Source organism: Solanum tuberosum, unplaced genomic scaffold (assembly GCF_000226075.1).
Source record: "Solanum tuberosum cultivar DM 1-3 516 R44 unplaced genomic scaffold, SolTub_3.0 scf00019, whole genome shotgun sequence".
Taxonomy (NCBI): Eukaryota; Viridiplantae; Streptophyta; class Magnoliopsida; order Solanales; family Solanaceae; genus Solanum; species Solanum tuberosum.
The window spans coordinates 2,410,190-2,431,684 of record NW_006238945.1 but is presented as its reverse complement, the minus strand read 5'-3'; the positions used below and the strand labels follow the sequence as shown (position 1 = coordinate 2,431,684).

General features: G+C 35.7%; 1 protein-coding gene across 1 annotated transcript in view; it reads left to right on the top strand.

Moving 5' to 3' along the window:
* LOC102584220 (EVI5-like protein) overlaps positions 1-20,522 on the top strand; it is a 27,897-nt gene extending 7,375 nt beyond the window's left edge. Inside the window, exons 3-18 of the mRNA XM_006340494.2 lie at positions 156-749; positions 851-1,042; positions 1,148-1,261; positions 3,784-3,842; positions 4,091-4,157; positions 4,301-4,352; positions 4,480-4,572; positions 4,760-4,843; positions 4,957-5,381; positions 13,109-13,170; positions 13,888-13,957; positions 15,326-15,406; positions 15,512-15,613; positions 18,886-19,010; positions 19,249-19,369; positions 20,065-20,522. Coding sequence (XP_006340556.1) covers positions 156-749; positions 851-1,042; positions 1,148-1,261; positions 3,784-3,842; positions 4,091-4,157; positions 4,301-4,352; positions 4,480-4,572; positions 4,760-4,843; positions 4,957-5,381; positions 13,109-13,170; positions 13,888-13,957; positions 15,326-15,406; positions 15,512-15,613; positions 18,886-19,010; positions 19,249-19,369; positions 20,065-20,181 — 2,358 coding nt within the window. The 3' untranslated portion in view covers positions 20,182-20,522. The remainder of the gene's footprint in view (positions 1-155; positions 750-850; positions 1,043-1,147; positions 1,262-3,783; positions 3,843-4,090; positions 4,158-4,300; positions 4,353-4,479; positions 4,573-4,759; positions 4,844-4,956; positions 5,382-13,108; positions 13,171-13,887; positions 13,958-15,325; positions 15,407-15,511; positions 15,614-18,885; positions 19,011-19,248; positions 19,370-20,064) is intronic.
* Positions 20,523-21,495: the final 973 nt, after the last annotated feature.

Here is a 21,495-nt window from a genome sequence, read left to right as displayed (position 1 = left end):
GGGGGGGGGGGAGGGGGAGACTAAAATCGATAATTTCTCCATAATTAGCTGAAGTGAAGCTCCAAATATCTTTATTTTATCTTATATCACATTTCTCAGCAATCTAGCAGCAAATATTCCCTCATTATCTCACCCTGTATGCATTTATTTTTAAGGAAGAAGAGGAAGAGAGATCTGATAGGTGGAAGGATTTCTTGGAGCGTCAAGCAGAGTCTGCTGAGTTGTCCATAAATGGGATATCTGCAGACAAAAGTTTGACTAATCCTGGTGCTGAACCAATTGCTCAGGAGGTACGTTTTGATGCACAGAATGGAGAAGAAGGTCAACTTGTAAACACAATAGAGAAGGATGGTACATTGATCTCTGTAGAGAGGAAAATTTGTCAGGCTCAAAAATGGACGGAAATTAGACCGTCTCTATGTGCTGTTGAGGATATGATGAGCACTCGTGTAAAAAAGAAAGTAAACTTAGTCAAACAGGAGCAAGGTTCTGGTCTGCGGAAGGCCCTTCCTGCAATTGAAGAGTCTAGACCCATGAAAGGAGTATCAGAAGAGGACTCAGAAGATGAGTTTTATGATATGGAAAGATCAGAATCTTTGGACAAATCTGAATTAGATTCCATGCAAGACATCCCTTTAAATGATACTGTTAGCCATTTGGCTTATTCTAGTCAAGAGTCTTTGCCTCCTTGGAAAGAAGAATTGGAGTGTCTTGTTCAGGGTGGTGTACCCATGGATCTCAGGGGAGAGGTACATATAATCTTTTGAAATTTCCTTATGATCGTGTTCTTTAAAGTAGTATGAGTTCATGCACTATCTTTATTCACGTAAGCTTAATATTGGAATATCAGGTTTGGCAAGCCTTTGTGGGCGTGAGGGTACGCAGAACGGAGACCTATTATCAAGATTTGCTTGCGTTAGGCACTGGATCTGGTAATAATACAGAGCGTAGTAGTGTGGAATCTGAAGACTCTGGAAATTCTGTTAATCCAAGCATGGACTCTGTATGTATACCTGAGAAATGGAGAGGGCAGATTGAGAAGGTCATTGAATGTGCTATATGTCAACTATTCTTTTGAATAACTTTTGTTATGTTACTGCTGGTTTGTCCATTTTGGGTCCAATCTTATCTTGCTGTTTTATTGCAGGATCTACCACGGACATTTCCTGGACATCCTGCTCTAGACGAAGATGGAAGAAATGCTTTAAGGCGTTTACTTACAGCCTATGCTCGACACAATCCCTCAGTCGGCTATTGTCAGGTATTCTGTTAGCATAATGCTGTTATATTTACTCGTCTTTTTCTTCCCTCGGTGTTTTGAAAATTGCAGGGAAGATAGTCATGTTTGTTAAGATCCTTGAAATTCTATTTGACCATGAGGCCAGAAGAAAATTGGGTTACCACCATTACAAGTTTGCTGTTGATTCAGTTTTGGCATTTATTTTACCATAAGCAAGACTCTGTGTTTGGAGGAAGAAAAATAAATTAATACTAATAGTCCTTCTTTAACTATCTTTTTGATAAGGTAAGGTAATTTTACATTTTCAAAAAAGATTAGGTAAGGTAATAATTACGCAAGTACCAAGGAAGTACCAAAAACAGTAAAAAAGCTGGACAGATTGATAAGGTCCTGTGTTGCCAGAGATTCAAATAGATACTGTATCTAATGTGCTAGTTACAATTTTTTCCTTCAACCAAAACTCTAATTTTGGGATACAATTGAATTTGACATATAGAAAAGAATCCTTTCTTCCTTCAAAACAGCCACACTGTCTCTGCGTTATAGATAGGGATACATCTTGTATTGCCTCTTCTTCACATGTTGTGCCTGCCAACCACATAATAAATGTCAGTTTCCAATAGAACCCTACATACATCCAAGAGAAAACCCCAGACCTCCCAAGTTTGATAGCAATGCAAAAGTCAATAATCTACTGTTTCAGAGGAATTCTCCCAAGAAAGCATCTACTGCATAACCCTTCGGGGTGGCCCAGTGGTTTGGGCTTGGGACTTCCATGTTGGAGGTCTCAAGTTCGAAACCCCTTGCCAGCGAAAGCAAGGCGTTTGCTTCTGGGTCGAGCTCGTCGCACCGGGCTTGCCTAGTGCGGGTTACCTCTCCTATGTGGTTTGCGAGCTATTGCATAGGAGCGGGAGTTTTACCCTGTGCGCACCCAAAGGGTAGCGGCTGCGGGTTTCCCTTGTCATCAAAAAAAAAAAAAGCATCTACTGCATAGGTGTAAACCTCTCTTCTGAAGTCTTCTTGAGTTACACATGCACTATGTGCTTCTAGTCAACTAAAACATGCCACCTTAGGTGGTGCTTTGGTCTTCCAAAGCATCTTCCATGGACAAAGCTTATCAAACACACCAGAGTCTCCCTGCAGCATTTTGTAATAATTACTCTTAAACGATTTATTTCCAGACGATACAATTATATAGCTGGTGAAGTTTGGGAAAATGCACTTGTGTATCCTGTGTCTTTACTTGCTATTTTCTTAATTAATTTTTTTAGATTAAGTCAATAATTTTATTAAAGGGGAACTCCTTGTATTCAAGTAGTATACCAAAAGATAGTATTCTATTTCACAAAAAGTCACCAAATCATCCATATAATTAGGAACCTCATAGATGCACCAAAAAGAAGCTAGAGTCATGAGGATACTCCTCACTTGTACAAACTCTTTCTTAAAAGCACTTTTTAACTTTTCCAAACACCTCCAAAACTAAAAAAATGCTTAAAAGCCAAAAGTATCTAAAAATAAGCTAATCCAAAAACCCCCTTACATAGATGTAACCTGATTCAGAACAACATAATGAGGACCAAATATTAGAAAATAATATATGGATATAATTTTTAAAAAATTCCTGGATGAGTAGGGAAGGATGAAAAAATAAAGAGCTAAACTTTGTGAAGTTGGAAAATTGGAAAAATGGAATTTTTTTTGAAAATCAGAAAAAGGAAGTGATCATATGCGAGTGCTCATTACCACTTTCATGTTTAAGCCCTTGGGGCTTAGTTCAAGTGGCAAAGGTTGAGGGACCTGTGACCTAGGTCACATGTTCAAGCCTTGTGCCATGTGAAGAACTTAACTTGGTATTTATGTGGAAAAGGGTAGAAAGCAGATCCATTATCTTCGAGGATCGAATGCTGCGGGTGGTCCTAACTCCTAATTAAGGCTTGGTCCCCCAGATGGATTTCTCGGTCATAAAAAAAAAGAATTACCACATGCATGTTTAGATTTCTTCTTGTTCTCCTCTCCTTTCATGGGTATCTGGGTTGTTGAGCTCTAAATTTGATCTTTCTAAGCGTCAATCCCCATCGACAGCTTTCTAAAGTTCCCTTTGTCTCACAGGTTGATAAAGGGTAATTTTACTTGCATAAATATTGACAAGGATAAGAAATATATTATAATAATTGTTGATGAATTACTATGATTTGGATTCAAATTTATTGTTTGAATATTTGCATTCTTGAAATAAGTGAAAGATGTAGAATATTATCATCTATTTAAGTATGTCCAACATTGTTCTCTGATTGTTCTAAGGGGTGCTGTTGACATGGTGTTATTGCTCTTCTCTGTGTAAATGCTCAGCATCTCATTCTAGATTTTATTATTGAACTCTATTTTCTTCTGAAAATTATTGTAGACAATGTGCTATAGTTTTATTTCGTGAAAAAATTGATTCTTTACCTATCTAAGAATTATCCAAACAATTATTTTCCTTAAGTGGATTAATAGTCCTTTGGCATTGATCAAACTGCATCTTTGGTCTAAAAATGCAGGCCATGAATTTTTTTGCTGGTCTATTATTGCTTCTAATGCCAGAGGAAAATGCGTTTTGGTATGTTTCTTAACTTTGTTTACATCTTATATTCCAGATGGATATGTCTTAGTTTATATATGTAGATGAAAGTTGCTTCTACTCACAGTTCACAATTCAGAGAGCATTGGCGTTCTTTAGCAGATCATACTTGCAGAGTTATTTGTTATGTAGATGTAACATGAGTTTCCGCTTTTGTCACTTTGGGCTCATTGGAATCAAGATGTTGCCGAAACTTATAGGACTTTTTTTAATAATAAAACTTACAGGACTTTGATGGGGATTTTAGATGATTACTTTGATGGATACTACTCAGAAGAGATGCTAGAGTCTCAGGTAAAAGAAAGTTTTGGTTTTTGCTTGCTATAACTTGGTGCTACCTCTTCATGCTCCTTTCATTACTTTGGTATGTTTCAATTGCATATCAGAAGTATGAACATATCAAACAAGATTTTATTTGCTTGATCATCTCTTGTCAGGTTGACCAACTTGTTCTTGAGGAGTTGGTGCGAGAAAATTTTCCAAAGTTGGGTATGTCTTTTTCTTTGACTTCCTTTTGTAAAGCACCTTTCTTCAGATTATCTGTCCGTGCCATTGGTAGTTGTTATTATTATTATTATTGTTAACTTTTGGTGTCTTCACAAATGCTTTATTGCAGTTAATCATCTGGATTACCTGGGAGTGCAGGTAGCATGGGTTACAGGACCATGGTTCCTCTCCATATTTATGAACATGCTTCCGTGGGAAAGTGGTTGGTTTCTCTCTCTCATGAAAAATTTAAGCTGTATGGTGGCTGAGAATGCAGATGTAACCAAGTGTTAAGTTGTCATTATGCTTAATTTAGGTCACTGTGCTCGGAATCTTCTTATTCACATTTCATGCCTTGTTCATCTTACTGTTTGTTGACTCCCTTTCTTATTAATTTTCCTTGGTTTTAGTTCTTAGAGTATGGGATGTTCTTCTGTTTGAAGGAAATCGAGTGATGTTATTTCGTTCAGCGCTTGCTTTGATGGAATTATATGGTAATCTTTCGAGTTTACAACAATTGATAAATTGTTAGTTCTTTTATTCCTTGCAGCTTTAATCTATATTCATATTTTGGTTGCACAAAAGTGATTTGTTTGGTCTTGTCCAGGACCCGCATTAGCTACCACAAAAGATGCTGGGGATGCAGTCACTCTGCTGCAGTCACTTACTGGCTCGACATTCGATAGCAGTCAACTTGTTCTGACTGCCTGCATGGGCTATCAAAATGTTAATGAAGCTAGATTAGAAGTACTAAGAAATAAGCATCGACCAGCCGTGAAAGCTGCACTTGAAGAGAGGTCTATAGGGCTTCGAGTTCTGAGGAACCCTCAGGGTCTGGTATCTAAACTATACAGTTTTAAGCATGATTCTGGATCTGCAATTTTAGGAGCCACTAAAACAGATCAAAAGGCTGATACAGAGACAAATAGTGATGCATCTCAGACAGATAGTGCATCTGCTAATATGGATGAACTTTACATGGGCCTGAATGGGAGTGTGGAAATAGATTCTGTTCCAGATCTTCAAGAGCAGGTAGCTTTTTGGTCATATATCCCCTAAATTATTAAATATGTCAGTCTGTCCTTTGAACTTACATGCCTCTCCTGATCAACTTCTAATAAACATGTGTTACACTACTCTATCATCTTGTCAAACTTTTAAAACAAGCACTTCAGAATTGATCCACGCAATTTATGGAAGTTACTGAAATTGGTATGGAAATCTTTTTGGAAGTGAAAGCTTGAAATGTTCATTCATCAAGTTAAGCATTGTGGTTGTAAGATACTACACCCTTAAAGTAACTGTGTCTGCTTCAGGGTACCACCTAGAAGATGCTTACAGAATAGTCAGAAGTGTACCAGATAGTGAGGTTGTCCTCGTTATGTCCTTGAGACAGGAACTTTATTTTATGATACCATTCATAATTAACATATTGGGAATTGAGGACCAGACCTAGAAACAAATTGGAAAATGGCTTTAGTTACTGGAGTTGAAATGGAGAAGTGCTACCTGGTTGTTATGTGATAGAAGGATGTCTACGAAAGTTTATTTTAAAAAAAACAGATTCTACTAAAGTGACAGGTAAGTTAAATAGAGCAACTATGTCTGGCAATGATATATGCTAGTGAATGTTGGACAGCTAAAGTCCTACATATCCACAAGATGAATGTTGGATGCAGATGTTAAGATGGATGTGTGGTCCTACCAGATTAGTTAAGATTAAAAATGACCACGTTCACTAGAAGGTACAAATAACATACAATGAGGATAAAGTGCGAGAAAGTTGCTTGAGATGGTTTGGACATGTTCTAGGTCGGCCTACCGATGCACCGTTTTGTAGGTGCGGAACTATGGTAAGTGAAGGTGTTTAAAATGGATGGGGTAGACCTAAAATCAGATGGAAAGAAGTTTTCTCGAAAGATAGACAATTCTTGCTATATATGTAGACTTAGCTATTGTTAGGACAAAATGGAAGAAAAAGACCCACACAGATGATATCTATGAGTTGAGGATATGTTTCAGACTTGTTAGAGAGCTTCTATTTTTCTTAAATATATATATATATATATATATACACACACACTAGACATTGGAGTCCGTGTCAACACTGGCCCAATAGATGTTACTCACTTTGTCTCATTTTATGTGACACAAATGAAATTTCGAGAGTCAATCAATTTTTTTTTATGATTTGTAAATATTTTAAGTTATTAATTATTGTGATTTATAGTACTTTTACATATATTTCAGATAATATATGTTAATCCTTTTTTCCTAATATATGTGGCACTGATAGAATTTTGAGAGTCAACCAAATCTTTTATGTCTTTCAAATATTTTTAGTTGTCAACTATTATGATTTGTAATACTTTTTACGTCATTTTCAAATAAGATATGTTACTCCCACTATCTTAATTTATGTGACACTAATAAAATTTCAAGAGTCAACTGAATTTTTATGTCATTTAAATTTTTAAGTTGTTAATTATTGTGATTTATAATACTGTTTAGTCATTTCAAATGATATATATAACTTCCTCTGTCCTATAATTTATGGGGCACTTGATAGAATTTCGAAAGTCAATTGATTTTTTTATATATCTTTTAAATATTTTTAGTTGTTAGTTGTTGTGATTTATAGTATTTTTTACCTAATTTTCAAATATATTCAAACTGAAAAAGAAAATAAGACAAACAAATTAAAATGAAAAAGTACAAAATGACCAAATCGCCCCTGTTTAGAAAGCAGGCATGTTGATGACCATCTGCCTACTTCCTAGACTATTATTAATAGTAGTAATATATATATATAGTATGATGATATGAAATGAGTTTAAATGAAGGCGTAGAGATTCATATAGCCAATAATAATTTGTTTGGGACTGAGGTGCAGTTGTTGTTGATGTGGTTATTGGAGTTGTAAGCTTATTGAGTGGCTTTTAATCTGAATCTTGGTATTTTTGAAGTGATTCAGTGTGCCAGAATTTGATTGGCAGTGCCTTAGCCACAAGCTTGATATAGTACAAACAGTGATGCTCTTTCTTTCTTTTTACTCGAGGCTAGTGGTTTGGAGTGTGAGAAGCGGAAAAAGTGACAAGGGCTCACTTCTTTGAGGGTCATCCTTTGGAGATGCTCGGAGGCTAGGAGGGTACCAGTGGCTTACATTAGGGCGATAAAAGGGCATGTATGAGGAGAGCACTTTTCTGTAAAGATGGGATTGCCCCAAGGATCAACTCTTAGCCCGTTTCTATTTGCCTCGGTAATGGATGAATTCACGCAAAGCATTCAAGATGAAGTGCCTTGGTGTATGTTATTTGTAGATGGCATAATATTGATTGATAAGACAAACTTTGGAGTTTAAAGGGTTTAGGTTAAGCAGGACCAATACAGAGTATTAGGTTCAGTGATGCAATGCAAGAGGCAGGCATGGAAGTGAGGCTTGATACTTAGGCTATCCCCAAGAGAGATAGTTTCAAGCATCTTGGGTCTATAATCTAGGGAGTGGAGATATCAACGATGATATCACACATTGTATTGGTGCGGCTTGGATGAAGGAGGCGTGCATTCGGAGTCTTGTGTGATAGAAAAGTACCACAGAAACTTAAAGATAAGTTTTATAGACGGGTTGTTAGACCGACATTGTTGTAAGAAGCAGAGTGCTGGCTAGTCAAGAACTCCTATGTTCAGAAGATGCATATCACGAAAATGAAGTTGTTGAGGTGGATTGTGGCATACAAGAAGCGATAAGAATAGGATTGAGGATATTCGAGATAAGATGAGAGTGACCTCCGTGGTGGACAAGATGAAAGAGGCGAGATTGAGATGGTTTGGACATATGAAGAGGAGATGTGCAGACACCCAGGAGGAGGTGCGGGAGGTTAGTTATAGTAGGTACGAGGAGAGGTAGAGGTAGGCCAAAAAAGTATTGGAGAGAATTGATTAGATAGGACATGACACTACTTCAGATTATTGAGGACATGACCTTAGATAGGAGGGTGTGGAGGATGCGTATTAAGATAGAAGGTTAGTAAATGATGGAGTGTTGTCTTGTTTTCCGAGGATTAGGCTTATTGGTGTTTGTCATTGTACTAGTTGTATTGTTGTAGATCTTGCTTTTGATATCCATCATTGTTTGTTATTTATTGTGTTTCGATTATTGCACTATTTTGTTGTTCTTGTTCCTTTATTGTAGGATTTGCACTCTTCCCTTGTTAGTTGCTGTGTTTTCTTATTTTTTGTACTTGGATGCTATATGCTTTAGCGAGGGTCTTTCGAAAACAACCTCTCTACCTCCACGAGGTAGTAGTAAAGTTTGCGTACACTCTACCTTCCCCAGACCCCATTTGTGGGATTCTGCTGTGTATGATGATGACGATGATATAATATATAGAGAGAAAAATAACCAAGAACTCGATAGAAATAACATATTAAGCAAATCTTTCAATTCTTAAATTTTTAAGTAATATGCCAGGTACTAGAAATAGATAGTCAATAATCCTCAGAAGTCATAACATGTTAAACAAATGCAAGACCAAATCACAAATGGAGCAACATCCTATCTTCAAACTCTTACGGTGTCATCACGTTATTATTTTGGTCATCAAAGGCTTCTTCAACTAGAGTTCTACATGAACTTGTAGTTGCTCTTTCTCGCTCCTTGAAGTACTCTCCCTAAAACCATAAATATTCTTCTCAGCACAACTTGTCAGAGCAACATGACCATAAGTGAGATCTTCTCCTTCATAAACTTCTTCATCTTCATGATCTTGAGGGGCAACAATTAACTATTCATTTACTTCATCAGTAATGTCCAAACAAATTGGATCAATGGTATTGTGAGTTTTGTAATGACGGCACCAATGTTCTGTTATATTTAACAAACACTAGATCATTGACACGCTTTAGCTCAAGCCTATTCCTCTCTTTAGTATGAATCTGCACATGAGTTGTAGAAAGTAATAAATAGGATTACTTAGGACAATTGAGATACAATTTAAGTTAGTAGTAATGTAATGTAGATTCTCATATGTTCATACACACTTTCTTTCGCATCCGGATGAGCTACAAGATAAACTTTAAACTCTATTAGCAAATTGTTGCAATTTGGAACTTCATGACCAAATAGCATCCATCAATCAACATTAAAAAAATTATTTTTAAAGTTAATTACTGATAGTCCGAATGTCCGAATCCATTCCAAATAGTCCATCCGCTTTCATGTACACACCAAGCTCCTTCCCTATTTTGTCTTGCAAACCTACATGTGGGACCAACCTCTCAACACATGCATGATATCTTGGGCAGCCCACACTTCTTTATCTAGAGTCCTTTTATCATGATTTATATAAAAGAGTCCAGGGTTCAAGTTATGCCTTGATGCATGTATAGGTTAATGAAGTTGATCCTTCCACCTTTTATCAATGATTTCAAAAAGTTTCTCATATTTCCTCACATCTTTATCAAAAAACTTTCTTATATATTTTTGGGCTCTATCGATGGATTCAAAAATGTACCCCATTGGTGGGTTTTTCTCCACATTAACCAAACGAAGTACAGTAATCAAAAGGACCATCAACTTTAAGGCCTGAACAGTGTGATTCCAAAAATATGGAGAAATAATAGATCTCACAACTTCTTTCCCATAGCTTCCTTTGCACAGTTACTCTTAGGGGTGGCAATTGGGCGGGTTGGGTTAAATTTGGGTGGGTCAAAATGGGTCAAAACCCAACCCAACCCAAATTTGTTTGGGCCAAATGGGTTGGGTCAAAACGGGTTAGATAACGGGTTAGTGACGGGTCATAACCCAACCCACCCAATTTTTACCAAGTTTTAATAGCTTTATTTGTTATTTTATAAGCTTTTAGTACCTACTAAATTATTATTTTTCTTTATCATAACTATATATAACATATAAAATAAAAATAAAAAGTTTTTTAAAAATATTTTGACAAGATTTCTCAAAAATCAATTTGGGGGTTACATATCAACCCAATTTTTAATGGGTTGAAATGGGTTGGGTTGAGCTAACAAATGGGCGAGTCAATAACCAACCCAAACCTAAATGGGTTGGGTCGGGTTGGGCTTGATTTTGCCACCCCTCATTCCATTCAGGTTCTCAAGTTTTTCTTTTGTAAGTAGAAACTTTGCATAGTCAAGAAAGCTGTTGCAAATCTCGTCTTGGCCAGTTTCTCCAAATTTCTTTGTTTTGTGTATCTCCCCATCACGTTCAACAACAGTGACCTCTGAGTAATGTAAAAATGTATCTTAATAGCCTTAGCAAAATCTGTAGAATTCTTCTTTAATAGTTAGTATAAAAAGTGAAGGTTAAGAAAAAACTAGAACCACTTGTTCACCTGTAGATATGGGGCTATCTTGAAAATGTCGCCAAGCATCAAGTTGATATACTGTGTAGAACATGGAGACCAAAAAACGTGTGGGAACACTTCCTTCAACATGTTACCCACTTTAACATTCTCACTTGCATTATTGATAACAACTTGTACACCATTTTCCTTCCCAATTTCAATATAATCTTCTCAAATAAGTTGAACATTTTAGTGGAATCGGTAGATAAGTCACTAGCATCATGGGATTCAACAAACACACCACCTTGTGGAAAATTTCACCAAAACATTTTCCCATTTTTGCCATCAACTTATCCATCATAATGAAACATCCAGAAAGTTTTCCATTGCACTTTATGCTCCTCAACAGTCTTGTTTATCTTCTCCACCTCTTTTTTAAATGAGGAACTCTTACTTCGTGATAGGTGAGAGGTTTCATTCCTGGGCCATATTGGCCTACAACCTCAATGAATTCACCAAAACTCTCTATGTAGTTGATACAATTGAAAGGGAAGCCTGCATCATACATCCACCTTGCAAAAGCAGCTACAACACACTCCCTCAAAATCTTTTTGGCAGAATCTAAATAACTCCACATTTTCTCTTTTCATTTGGCTTTTTCTAGAAATAAAGATTAAAAGGACCTTTAATATTGCTAGCGATGGATGATCCACTTCCACTAGTTGAAGATTTTGACGAAAGCCCCATGGACATATCATTGCCTTCTTCAACGCCATTATCATCCATTTGATCATCTTCATCAACAAGATTAACCATAGAAGCTCCATGACTCAGTTGTGTTTTTAACTCATTTTTTCTAGCAAGATACTCTCTCATTTCTTCTTTAACAAAATCCGGAACTTTTGGACGTACTTTGACATTTTTATAACCACCAATTAGATGTTTCTTGTGACAAAATATTCCACTGTTCTATTTCACATGACAAAAGACACATTGGACTTTTCAGTACTGCCCATTGGAGTTCCATACGCCCAAGCTGGATCTCTTTTTTGGCTTTGATGCATTGAAAAAAAAATAGAATTTATTACAATCACAAAAAACAAAAAACAGAACAGTGAAAACAGAGATAGAACAGCGAAAAACTTTACAAAACAGAGGAAAAAATGCATAACATAGACAAAAAACAGAGCAGAATAGAGAAAGAAAATACAAAGCAGAGTAAACAATTGCAAAACAGACAAAAAACCAGAGAAGTCGCAGAGTGCAAGTTGAATTAAAAACCTAGTAATGCAGTCGCAAGCTCACAATAGAGAATTAGAGAAAAGAAGAAGAGAAGGAGAGAAAAAGAAGAAGAAGAAGAAGATGAAGATGTTTGGTAAGAAGTCGCGTAAGTGTTTTTACAAAATTTTAAAATAAAACCCCAGTTAAGCTGTCAACCTTGCTTAGGCAAGCTTTTCTCACTTTTACTACTCTCGCCTTTTCACCCAAGCCTCGCTTCAAGGGAGAAAAGTGCAAGAGCAGTGCCTCGCTTTTAATAACACTTCTCGTGGCTGAACTGAAGGTGCGCAATTGCTGGTTTAGTAGTTGAACCTTCTGGACAATTAGGGAAGAAAAAGAGCAAGTGAAGGAAGAAAAGAGTCCTTGGGTTTGTTATTGGAGGGGTAGGCTATGGGCTGTTTGTTGAATAAGGGAAATGATTTCATAGTTTGTATTTGTGAGCATAGATTGCGGACAAAGGCCATAAATAGGATCTTGTCAAAGATTTAAAAAAAGGACTATGCCTCAGTCCCAAACAAGTTGAGGTCAGCTATATGAACCGTCAGACCATGTTTCCTCATTTAGGCTCAACTCATCTTGTCATAGATAATTGTTAAACAATAACAAGGAAGTTTTTCAGAAATGTGAAATTAGGGAGAGCTGGATGAGATAGATGGTTTGGTTTTTAAAGAAAAGATGCTGTCTACAGTGTACTAAAGCCATCTAAGTTCTGAACTGCCAGACTCTTATTTCACTCTCTCTCTCTATCTCTCTCTGTATATATATATATATATATATATATATATATATATATATATATATATATATATATATATATATATATATATATATATATATATATATATATATATATATATATATATATATATATATATATATATATATATATATATATATATATATATATATATATATATATATATATATATATATATATATATATATATATATATATATATATATATATATATATATATATATATATATATATATATATATATGGGTAACATATCTCTCTTATAATGAGTCAACATCATCTCTCTAGGGTATGCAATATCAAAAATAAAAGCAGATCCTCAGTGTATTCTGATTCATGCGCACAATTTTAACTACAGTGGTGTACCTTATTCTGGTGTATCTTCACTTTGCATATTTTAAAGTACGACTTTAATGCAGGTGAGTTGGCTGAAGGTTGAATTGTGCAAGTTGTTGGAGGAGAAACGATCTGCTGAACTTAGGTGCGTACATTTTAGTCTTCATGTTATTCTATGCATATTTACTTTTGTCATAGTTGCTCACTGTAAAGTGCAGCTTCTTCCATACATTCTTGTCCTTACGAATATAATGATTTGTAACATGTTATTGATGTCGTGTAGAATCTGAAACTTTTATGCTACTAGAAGGTGTGAGAAATCAGATTTTCTACTTCTAGTGCATGTTAATCATCTTTTTTGTGGGTTAATTTTAGGAGGCCGAGAAAAATCACAAATTTGAGACCATGTTCGAAGTTTCCCAGCTGATGCCACTTTTGTAATCTGCTACCTTTAGAGTAACCAAGTAGGAACAAAAGGAGAAGTTTTGATGCCTCAACTTTCTGTTCTGTTATCTCAGAGCATGACGGTAGTATCTGACAGAACAAGCATCTCTGGCAGCCTAAGGTCACTAAGGAATTGCAAAATTCCTATTCAAATTGAAGTAGTCGGTATAACTTTTTTTAAAATTAAAAAAAGAACTTTGATGCTTAGAGTTTGGAAGTTAATCTCTCCCTTTAGAGAGTGATCTATCAAACTTGTAATTCAATGAAGTATGGATATTTCTCCATTTTCACTATATTTCTGTATAAGCTTTTCTGACAAACTCTATACCTATTCATGGGTGTCTGAAACGAAGAAGTCAACAATTTTGAAAATGAGAATAGTTATGTCCTTTTCATGTATATTTTTTCCTGTCTGCAGAGCGGAGGAGTTAGAAACAGCATTGATGGAGATGGTAAAGCAGGATAACAGACGGCAGTTGAGCGCAAGGGTACTTAAGGGTCTTTCATATGATTGAGTTAAATAACTTTTGTTTGAGTAGGAAATCATATCCCCACTTTCATCACTCACATCCCTGGGTGACAAAAGACAGTGAAACCCCCCAGCTTCCTGTGCATTTTTCCCAGCATGGTTGTGTTCTTTCTATAAGCCCGTGAATGGGTTTGGTCAAAGTGAAGCCCTCTACTTATCTGGTTGCTTGTGCATATTTCATCTCTGTACTCTCCATTAGACCATTACAGATATATTGCTCCTAAGCATTGTGAAATCTTTAATGCATCCTTTCCATTCATACCTAAGTTTGCTTTCTTGGATAGTACCGTGGATAAGTAGAGGGTAAAGATGCCTGGGCATTTGAGGCAATGGAACACTATTAGACTGTCTCAACCATAAGAAAGTGCCTCGAAAACCCAGGACAGCATTTAAAATTTCCTTTTATCTCTTCCTCTCTGGGGTTTGCTTGATAATAATTATCTGGTTCAAATATATTTTCCATATGATTCACAAGTTTCCTCAATGTGTGCCACCTCTTCACATCTTTTTCTTTATGGATGAAAAGGGCTTCCAAAACTTTTTATATGGTTGGCACAACTTTCTTTCCCAAAACTTCATTGATAAGTTCCACATATATTAAGCATAATGGTTCTCAAGGTCGGATAAACGAGGAGGATTGCGGTAGGTTAATGACTAGTATTAAAACTATGTTCGTCCAGTGACTGAGTCAACTAAAGTTTTGAACTATGGAGAAAGTTCCATGAAGTGCGGATGTGAAGATGGATATACTATATTGTATATAGGATTAGAATTACATCCACCAGAAGGTGCAAGTTGCATACATAGAGATTAAAATGAATCTTGTAATACTGAAGTTGCTTGATTGTAAGAGCCTGCACACTTCCAACCATGAAATTCGGAGTCTGAATCACCAAAGGGGGAAGTGGAAAGAATCTTAAATCTCTTAGAATTATAGTGGACTTAGTTAAGTGCATAACACAAAGGAAGCAAAGAATCTAACATTGGTAATACCAATTAGTTGTGATCACTAGTAATCTGACTATCTGAGTAGGGATAATTGATAAATGGAAGATCTTGAACCCTACTTGCTTTAAAATAACAAATTATTTAGTGCTAGAATGAAGGAAATTTAAGCCTGAATAAAGCTTAATGAATCAAAAAGGATTCATACTGACCTCAACTAATTTAGGATTGGAGCTTAGTTGATTTCTTTCCTTCATGTTTAGCTTTATTTTGTTATACCACAGAGATAATTGCTTTTGAGTTGTTTCTTCTTTTTCTTTTGCTTATTTGAAGATTAAATCTCATAATGACAATTGCACACTGGCATATTCTTACTGTTCAGGTTGAACAATTAGAACAAGAGGTTGCTGAGATTAGACAGGTCCTTGCTGATAAGCAAGAGCAAGAGAATGTCATGCTTCAGGTGATAATTCTCATTAAATATTTGATGATAACATACCTGAATATTATCTAATATGTTCGTCCTTGCTCGCTATGGCGATTTATGTGAATGAATTTTTCTATATAGGTTCTCATGAGGGTGGAGCAAGAACAAAGGGTAACAGAAGATGCTCGTAGGTTCGCTGAACAAGAGGCAGCAGCTCAAAGATATGCCTCTCAGATGCTACAGGTTTTTCTCTCTTTGAAATTCTTAATGAAACATTTCAACTTCTATTCCTTTTCTTCGACAAGAGAGGGTTGCTCAAGTGGTAAGCGCCCTCCACTTCCAACCTTGAAGTTGTGGGTTTGAGTCACCAAGGGAGAAAAATGGGAAGCTCTGGGAAGGTGTAAAAAAAATCCCTTCACTTTTTATTCCAAGAAATTAGTAAACTAGGTCAAACTTTTTGTGCTTATTTGTATTCATTGTTAATGCAATGGCATTTCTCCTTTTTTCCCAAAAAGGGATAAAAATGTCCTTAAACGTGTGAAATTGAACAAAAAATGCTCTATGTTAATAGTTTGGTCCAAATATGCCTCTACCGTTAATAGTTTGATCCAAGAAAATGCCCCTCCTTGATAATTTGGCCCATAGATGTCCCTATTTTTACTTTTGGATAAAAAAATGTCTTTCCTAATAAACATATTGTTTCTTTTCTTTTTAAACCCATTTTTTCCTAATAAAATATTATTTTAAAGAACCCTTTTCTTATTTCTTTTCTTTTAAAATCTCTTTAGCTAATAAAAAAGTGGGAAGAGATTTTTTTTCTTATTAATCTTGTTTTATTAATTTTTTTTCCCCTCAAATGGATCTTGTTTTATTAATTAAATTAGAATAACCTCATGTAATTTTTTAACTAATTATATAGACCATAAACATAAGATCATAGTAACCTCATCATTAATTTTCGTTTAGATAATGATAAAATTCTCTTTCTTGATAAAATAAAAATATTTTATTTCTTAATCTTTTCCGAATTGAAGAAGGATAAACATTTGTCAATATATTCCTTGGTTTTACCGTTAAAATGAAAAAAGAAAAGTCAACAATAACTCCATAGATGATATTTTGTGATTTGAAGCAATGTAATATTTTGTGTTTTATGGCATTATTATTCTTGTATCTTAACTTAAAAACCAAAGATTATATTAACAAATGTTTATCCTTCTTCAATTTGGAAATTAAGAAATAAAAGTATTTTCTATTTTATTTGATTTATTGTTATTTAAATAAAAGTTAATGATGAGTTACTAAGATCTTATAATATATATATGGAAATTAATGATGGGTTACAATATTTTTATTAGGAAAAGAATGTGTTGAAAAGTAAAAGAAATAATATGTTAATTAAGAAAGTGTCATTTTTGACCCAAAAATAATAATAGGGGATTTTTTTGGACCAAACTAGAAACAAAGTGGCATTTCTATTCAATTTCACATAGTTTAAGTGCCTTTTTGACCCTTTTCCCTTTTTTTAATAAGTGACTTTCTCCTAAAAAAAATTGTGTTTCAACATTCATATCAGTGCACAGTGGATAATATGTCATATTTTAGCTCTATAGTAACAACCTTTTGTTCTCAATATTATGCCAAGTCATGTCCCAGAATCATCTAGACATACATGCACAATTGTTTTATTCATCTGTTCATTCCTGATAAATTCTGTTGTTATCTTGTCTTGTTTACTTCTCCTTGTTCAAGTTAACATGTTGGTGTCCATTATATGCTTCGGCCGAAGTTGTTTGCACTTAATGGATGTCTACAATTGAATGATTCAAACTTCACATCACTAAATTTTTTTGTTCCTTTTAAGATTTAAAACACTAAATAAATATGAATCATTCAGATCTTGAGCAATGCCTTCAAATTATTAAGAGGGTACTAAAAATTTATGAAGATAACCTTTCAGCACCACTTTGTCCACAGCCACCACCATCACAACTACCACTACCAACTACCACTATCAACCACCTCTACAAACCACATCGGTTGTCACTACCACATTAACCACTTCCATGATCATAATTATGACCACAATCAACCACCAAGATTGTCAACATCATCACCACCACTACCAATTACTACCACTAACCACTCTGCCACCGCCACCAACCACTACTACCAACCACCTCCACCACCACTATTGCCAACCACCAACATCGTCAACCACTCCATCATCCACCACGAACCACTATCATCATCCACCAGGACCACCGCCGCCAACTGATACCACCACCCACCTCCACCATCATAACCAATACCATCACAAGAACCACCCCCAAATACCACTGCCAAGCATCATCTTACAACCAAATAATTTGTGAATAAAATATTAAATCATTTTATTTGAATTTTATATTTAATAAATTTTTAAATTAAAATAAATTATAAACGTTCAAATTTTGAGAAAATAAATAGTTTTTTATTTAGTATTCTGATCCAAATTCAACATTGTAATATTCAGATTTAGATATCTTAATTTTATTTTTTTAAAAATGGCCCCTTAGTCATGTCCCATATTCATCTAGAATAGACATTCATAATTGTTTTATTGATCTGTTCGGTCCTAATAAATATAATCCATTAGATTCGATGAGGATCTTTATTGGTGGATCTATTAAATGGAATTTGAGCACCATAGCTCTGGTTCTATTTGCTGCAAGCATAGGAGAGTTACCTTAAGCACCATCTTTCGGAGGTTTTATTTTAGAAATCAATTCTAAGGGCGTTGTTTATTATTTACTTCTTGAACCAGAGCATCCTTATCTTCCAAAATTTAGACAAGCCATAGTGTTTTTCTCTAAAAAGGCTATGAAGTGGTTAACATCCCTGAGGTCTCAGGTTCAAAACTCAGCGGAGTCAAAAAACTCTAGGTGATTCCTCCCATCTGTCCTACACTTGGTGGACAGAGTTAGATGGTGGGAGGTGACAAGTATCCTATAGAATTAGTCGAGGTGTGCGAAAGCTAGCCTCGACACCACGGTCATAAAAAAAATGCTATGAAGTCTGTAGATAAATCTGATGTAACCATCTTTTGTACTTAATATTTAACCACTTCCATATCTCATTTTAGCCTTAAAGTCTCCCACCCAAAAGCAGTTTTTCTCCCTTTGCCTTGCTTACAGTAGAAATTTAATCAATATTAATCTTTGTCATTGCATATCTGTTCTGCTCCACTAGTCTATGTAAACATTCTTTCCCATCCAATGATTTAATACATGTATTGCCACTAATTCTTTTTAGTAGCACCCTCCATCCATCAAATCAGAACTCTTTCTTCCTTCTGTTGTTTTTTATTGTTAGTATGATCTTACAATCTATCTACAATAACTAGCCTCTTTATTTAGTCAATTCTGAACAAGAAAGTTTCTCCAATGACTTATTTTCTTTGATGGTGTAATTTGGAAAATTGGACACAAATGCCTAGTATATTGGATATCTCATGGTTTATAATTACTATACAGGAAAAGTATGAAGAAGCCATGGGAAACCTTGCTGAGATGGAAAAGAGACTGGTTATGGCTGAATCAATGCTGGAGGCTACCTTGCAGTACCAGTCTGGTCAAAATAAAGTAATACCTTCTCCGAGGTAATGGCTCCCTTTCATATGATTTCCTCACAAGGTATTGAGTAATGCACCATTTATACCTCCCAATGGTTATCATAGTGTTTTTCTCGTATTATGTCCTATGTTATTTACTGCTTCTAGGCCACCATTTGGGAAAGGACATTGACATGTTTTTGTCACTAGTAACACAAACAATGAATAACAATTTCTTCATGTATATCTTTTGTTTTCTCTAAAATGGACGAATATGCTCTTATAGATCCACCCAGAAAGATTCATCTACAGTACGGTGCAGCCAAGATTCATCACCAGAGATACCTGCTAGAAAGATCAGCTTACTGTCGAGACCATTTGGACTTGGATGGCGTGACAAGAACAAGGTGAGTCCATAAGTTTTCATCCAATTTGAGATGTTATCGACTAAGTTAGATTTTTGTCAAAACCATCTTGTTAACTATGTAGTCTGGCTTGCTATTGGCTTGTGATCTATAAGAAATACAATTTCATAAAAAATAAAATAAAAAAATATACAATTTCACTTGTGAGATACTGAGACCAGCCTTTAAGATTTACGAAGGAAGAAGACAGACCTAGTTTACTGCATTTGTAAGAACATACGATTTAGCTGTAGCTGTTTTCCACTGGTAAATATTCATAATCCACAAGCATATTTCTAACCTATACCCACATTAACTTTTGAATCAAGCGTAATGTACTCCAGGTTTTTGCTTTATTTAACAACTACACTATTATAAGAGAGTTATGAAAACTTCTCATAAGCATTTTCCATGTACATGCCTATATATATTCAATATCTATAATCATGCAGAGTAAGTTGCCTTAGTTTTGGGGCGATAAGCACTTTCTAGAAAATGCAGTTGGATAAATATATATTTGGTTGATGTTTCAAGTAGTTGTTGAATCTTTCAAGGTGTGGTTTCTATAGGAGAGATAGATTTCCCCTTCCCTCGATGTCCGACAATTCTCTCTACGTTCCTGTTTTAGTAGAACATTCTTTGAACTGCCAACCAAGCGTGGTTATAGTCGCCAGAATTAAAATAATTGAATGACACAGGGGAAGCCAGCTGAGGAAGTTAACGATAGCAAGCCTGTGAATGAGGAAACAAGTCCAAACACTCAGCAGAAGGAAATGAACGGCCATCAGATGGAGGAGAAACTGCAAGAGGTGTAAGAAGGGGCTGCTACTGGAACAGATTTTTTCTGGGCCTGGATATCGATAGGCTAGATATGTCTTAAACATTAGTGTCAAAAGAATCGAATCGAAGGGATAATTTTTCTTTTCTTTTCTTGATTATATCCCCTTAATAGCATATATAGTGGGTTTGTTTGTTCATCAAGTATTCAAGTGACAAAAATAGTTAGCTGCAAGATGATAGTCTTGAGAAAAGGAAAACATAGAAAGAAAGAAAAAAAGAGATGGTCTTTTACTACTTTGTTAGTGAAGTTGTTGTGTCCAATATATATCGTCGTGCGAAATGTATAATCTTGTGGGTTATCCAAGTTGATGGGAAATTCATGATAAGTATGGTGGTAGTAGTGGCTGTTTTCTTTTTTCTTAGCTTTTCTGTTAAACTCCCCACCCCCACGCCCACCCATGAAAGGTAATTTTTGGGGAATCTATATGAAGTTAGTTTCTCCACTTCTTGTTGGATATTTAATAGGCAAAAGGGACTTGGTAGACCCCTGTACTTGTATGTGTTTGTATTGTGAATCCTTCTATTTAACCCTTTATAAACTAAACCCTTAAACTCAATCAAAAAAATATTTTTAAACCCCTCCTACTATGTGTGTAGCTCACTCTCCTTTGAATAGATGACATGTCAAATTTGTGTCATTAAAAATTAATAATAATCATCATTTTCTTTACTAATTGTTATTTAAAAAAAAGTATTAACTACATTTATTAAATAAAAGATAAAATAATAAGAATTTAATTTATTTCTTAAAGTAAATCATGCTCCTCTGCCGCAATGCCATTTTCCTTTTATCTTCTCCGACCTTCACAGAACCAACAATCGTAAGCGGCCACTCCACCAGCTTCGGCAGGCAAACCTTTTCGCCGCCGTGATCCGTTCCTCGTGTCATCTCCTGCCTCGTTCTCCCTTTCACTATCTTCCTTTCTCCACACCACCGATGACCCTTGCGAACCACCAGAAATGGCGTCTCCTCTCCATCCTCTCGGCGTACCAGCAAACTCCCTCGCCGCCTCTTATTCTGGCGGAAAAAGGACTAGCATTGCCTCCCATTCCAGCAAAAAGGGACCAGCACCGCCCCTCTCCCTCTCACACCACTGTGAACCAGCGAGCACCACCATGAAACCAACGCCACTCTCTCCCTCCATTGATAATCGCCATGAAATTTGACGTCATGAAAATGTCAATGCCAAGATCGGCTAAAGAAGAGAACGATAGGGTGTGGAGAAGAAAGAAAAATGGGGTTGGGGCAGCGATGGGGTAGGGGTGGGGTGGCTGAAAAAGAAGGTGAT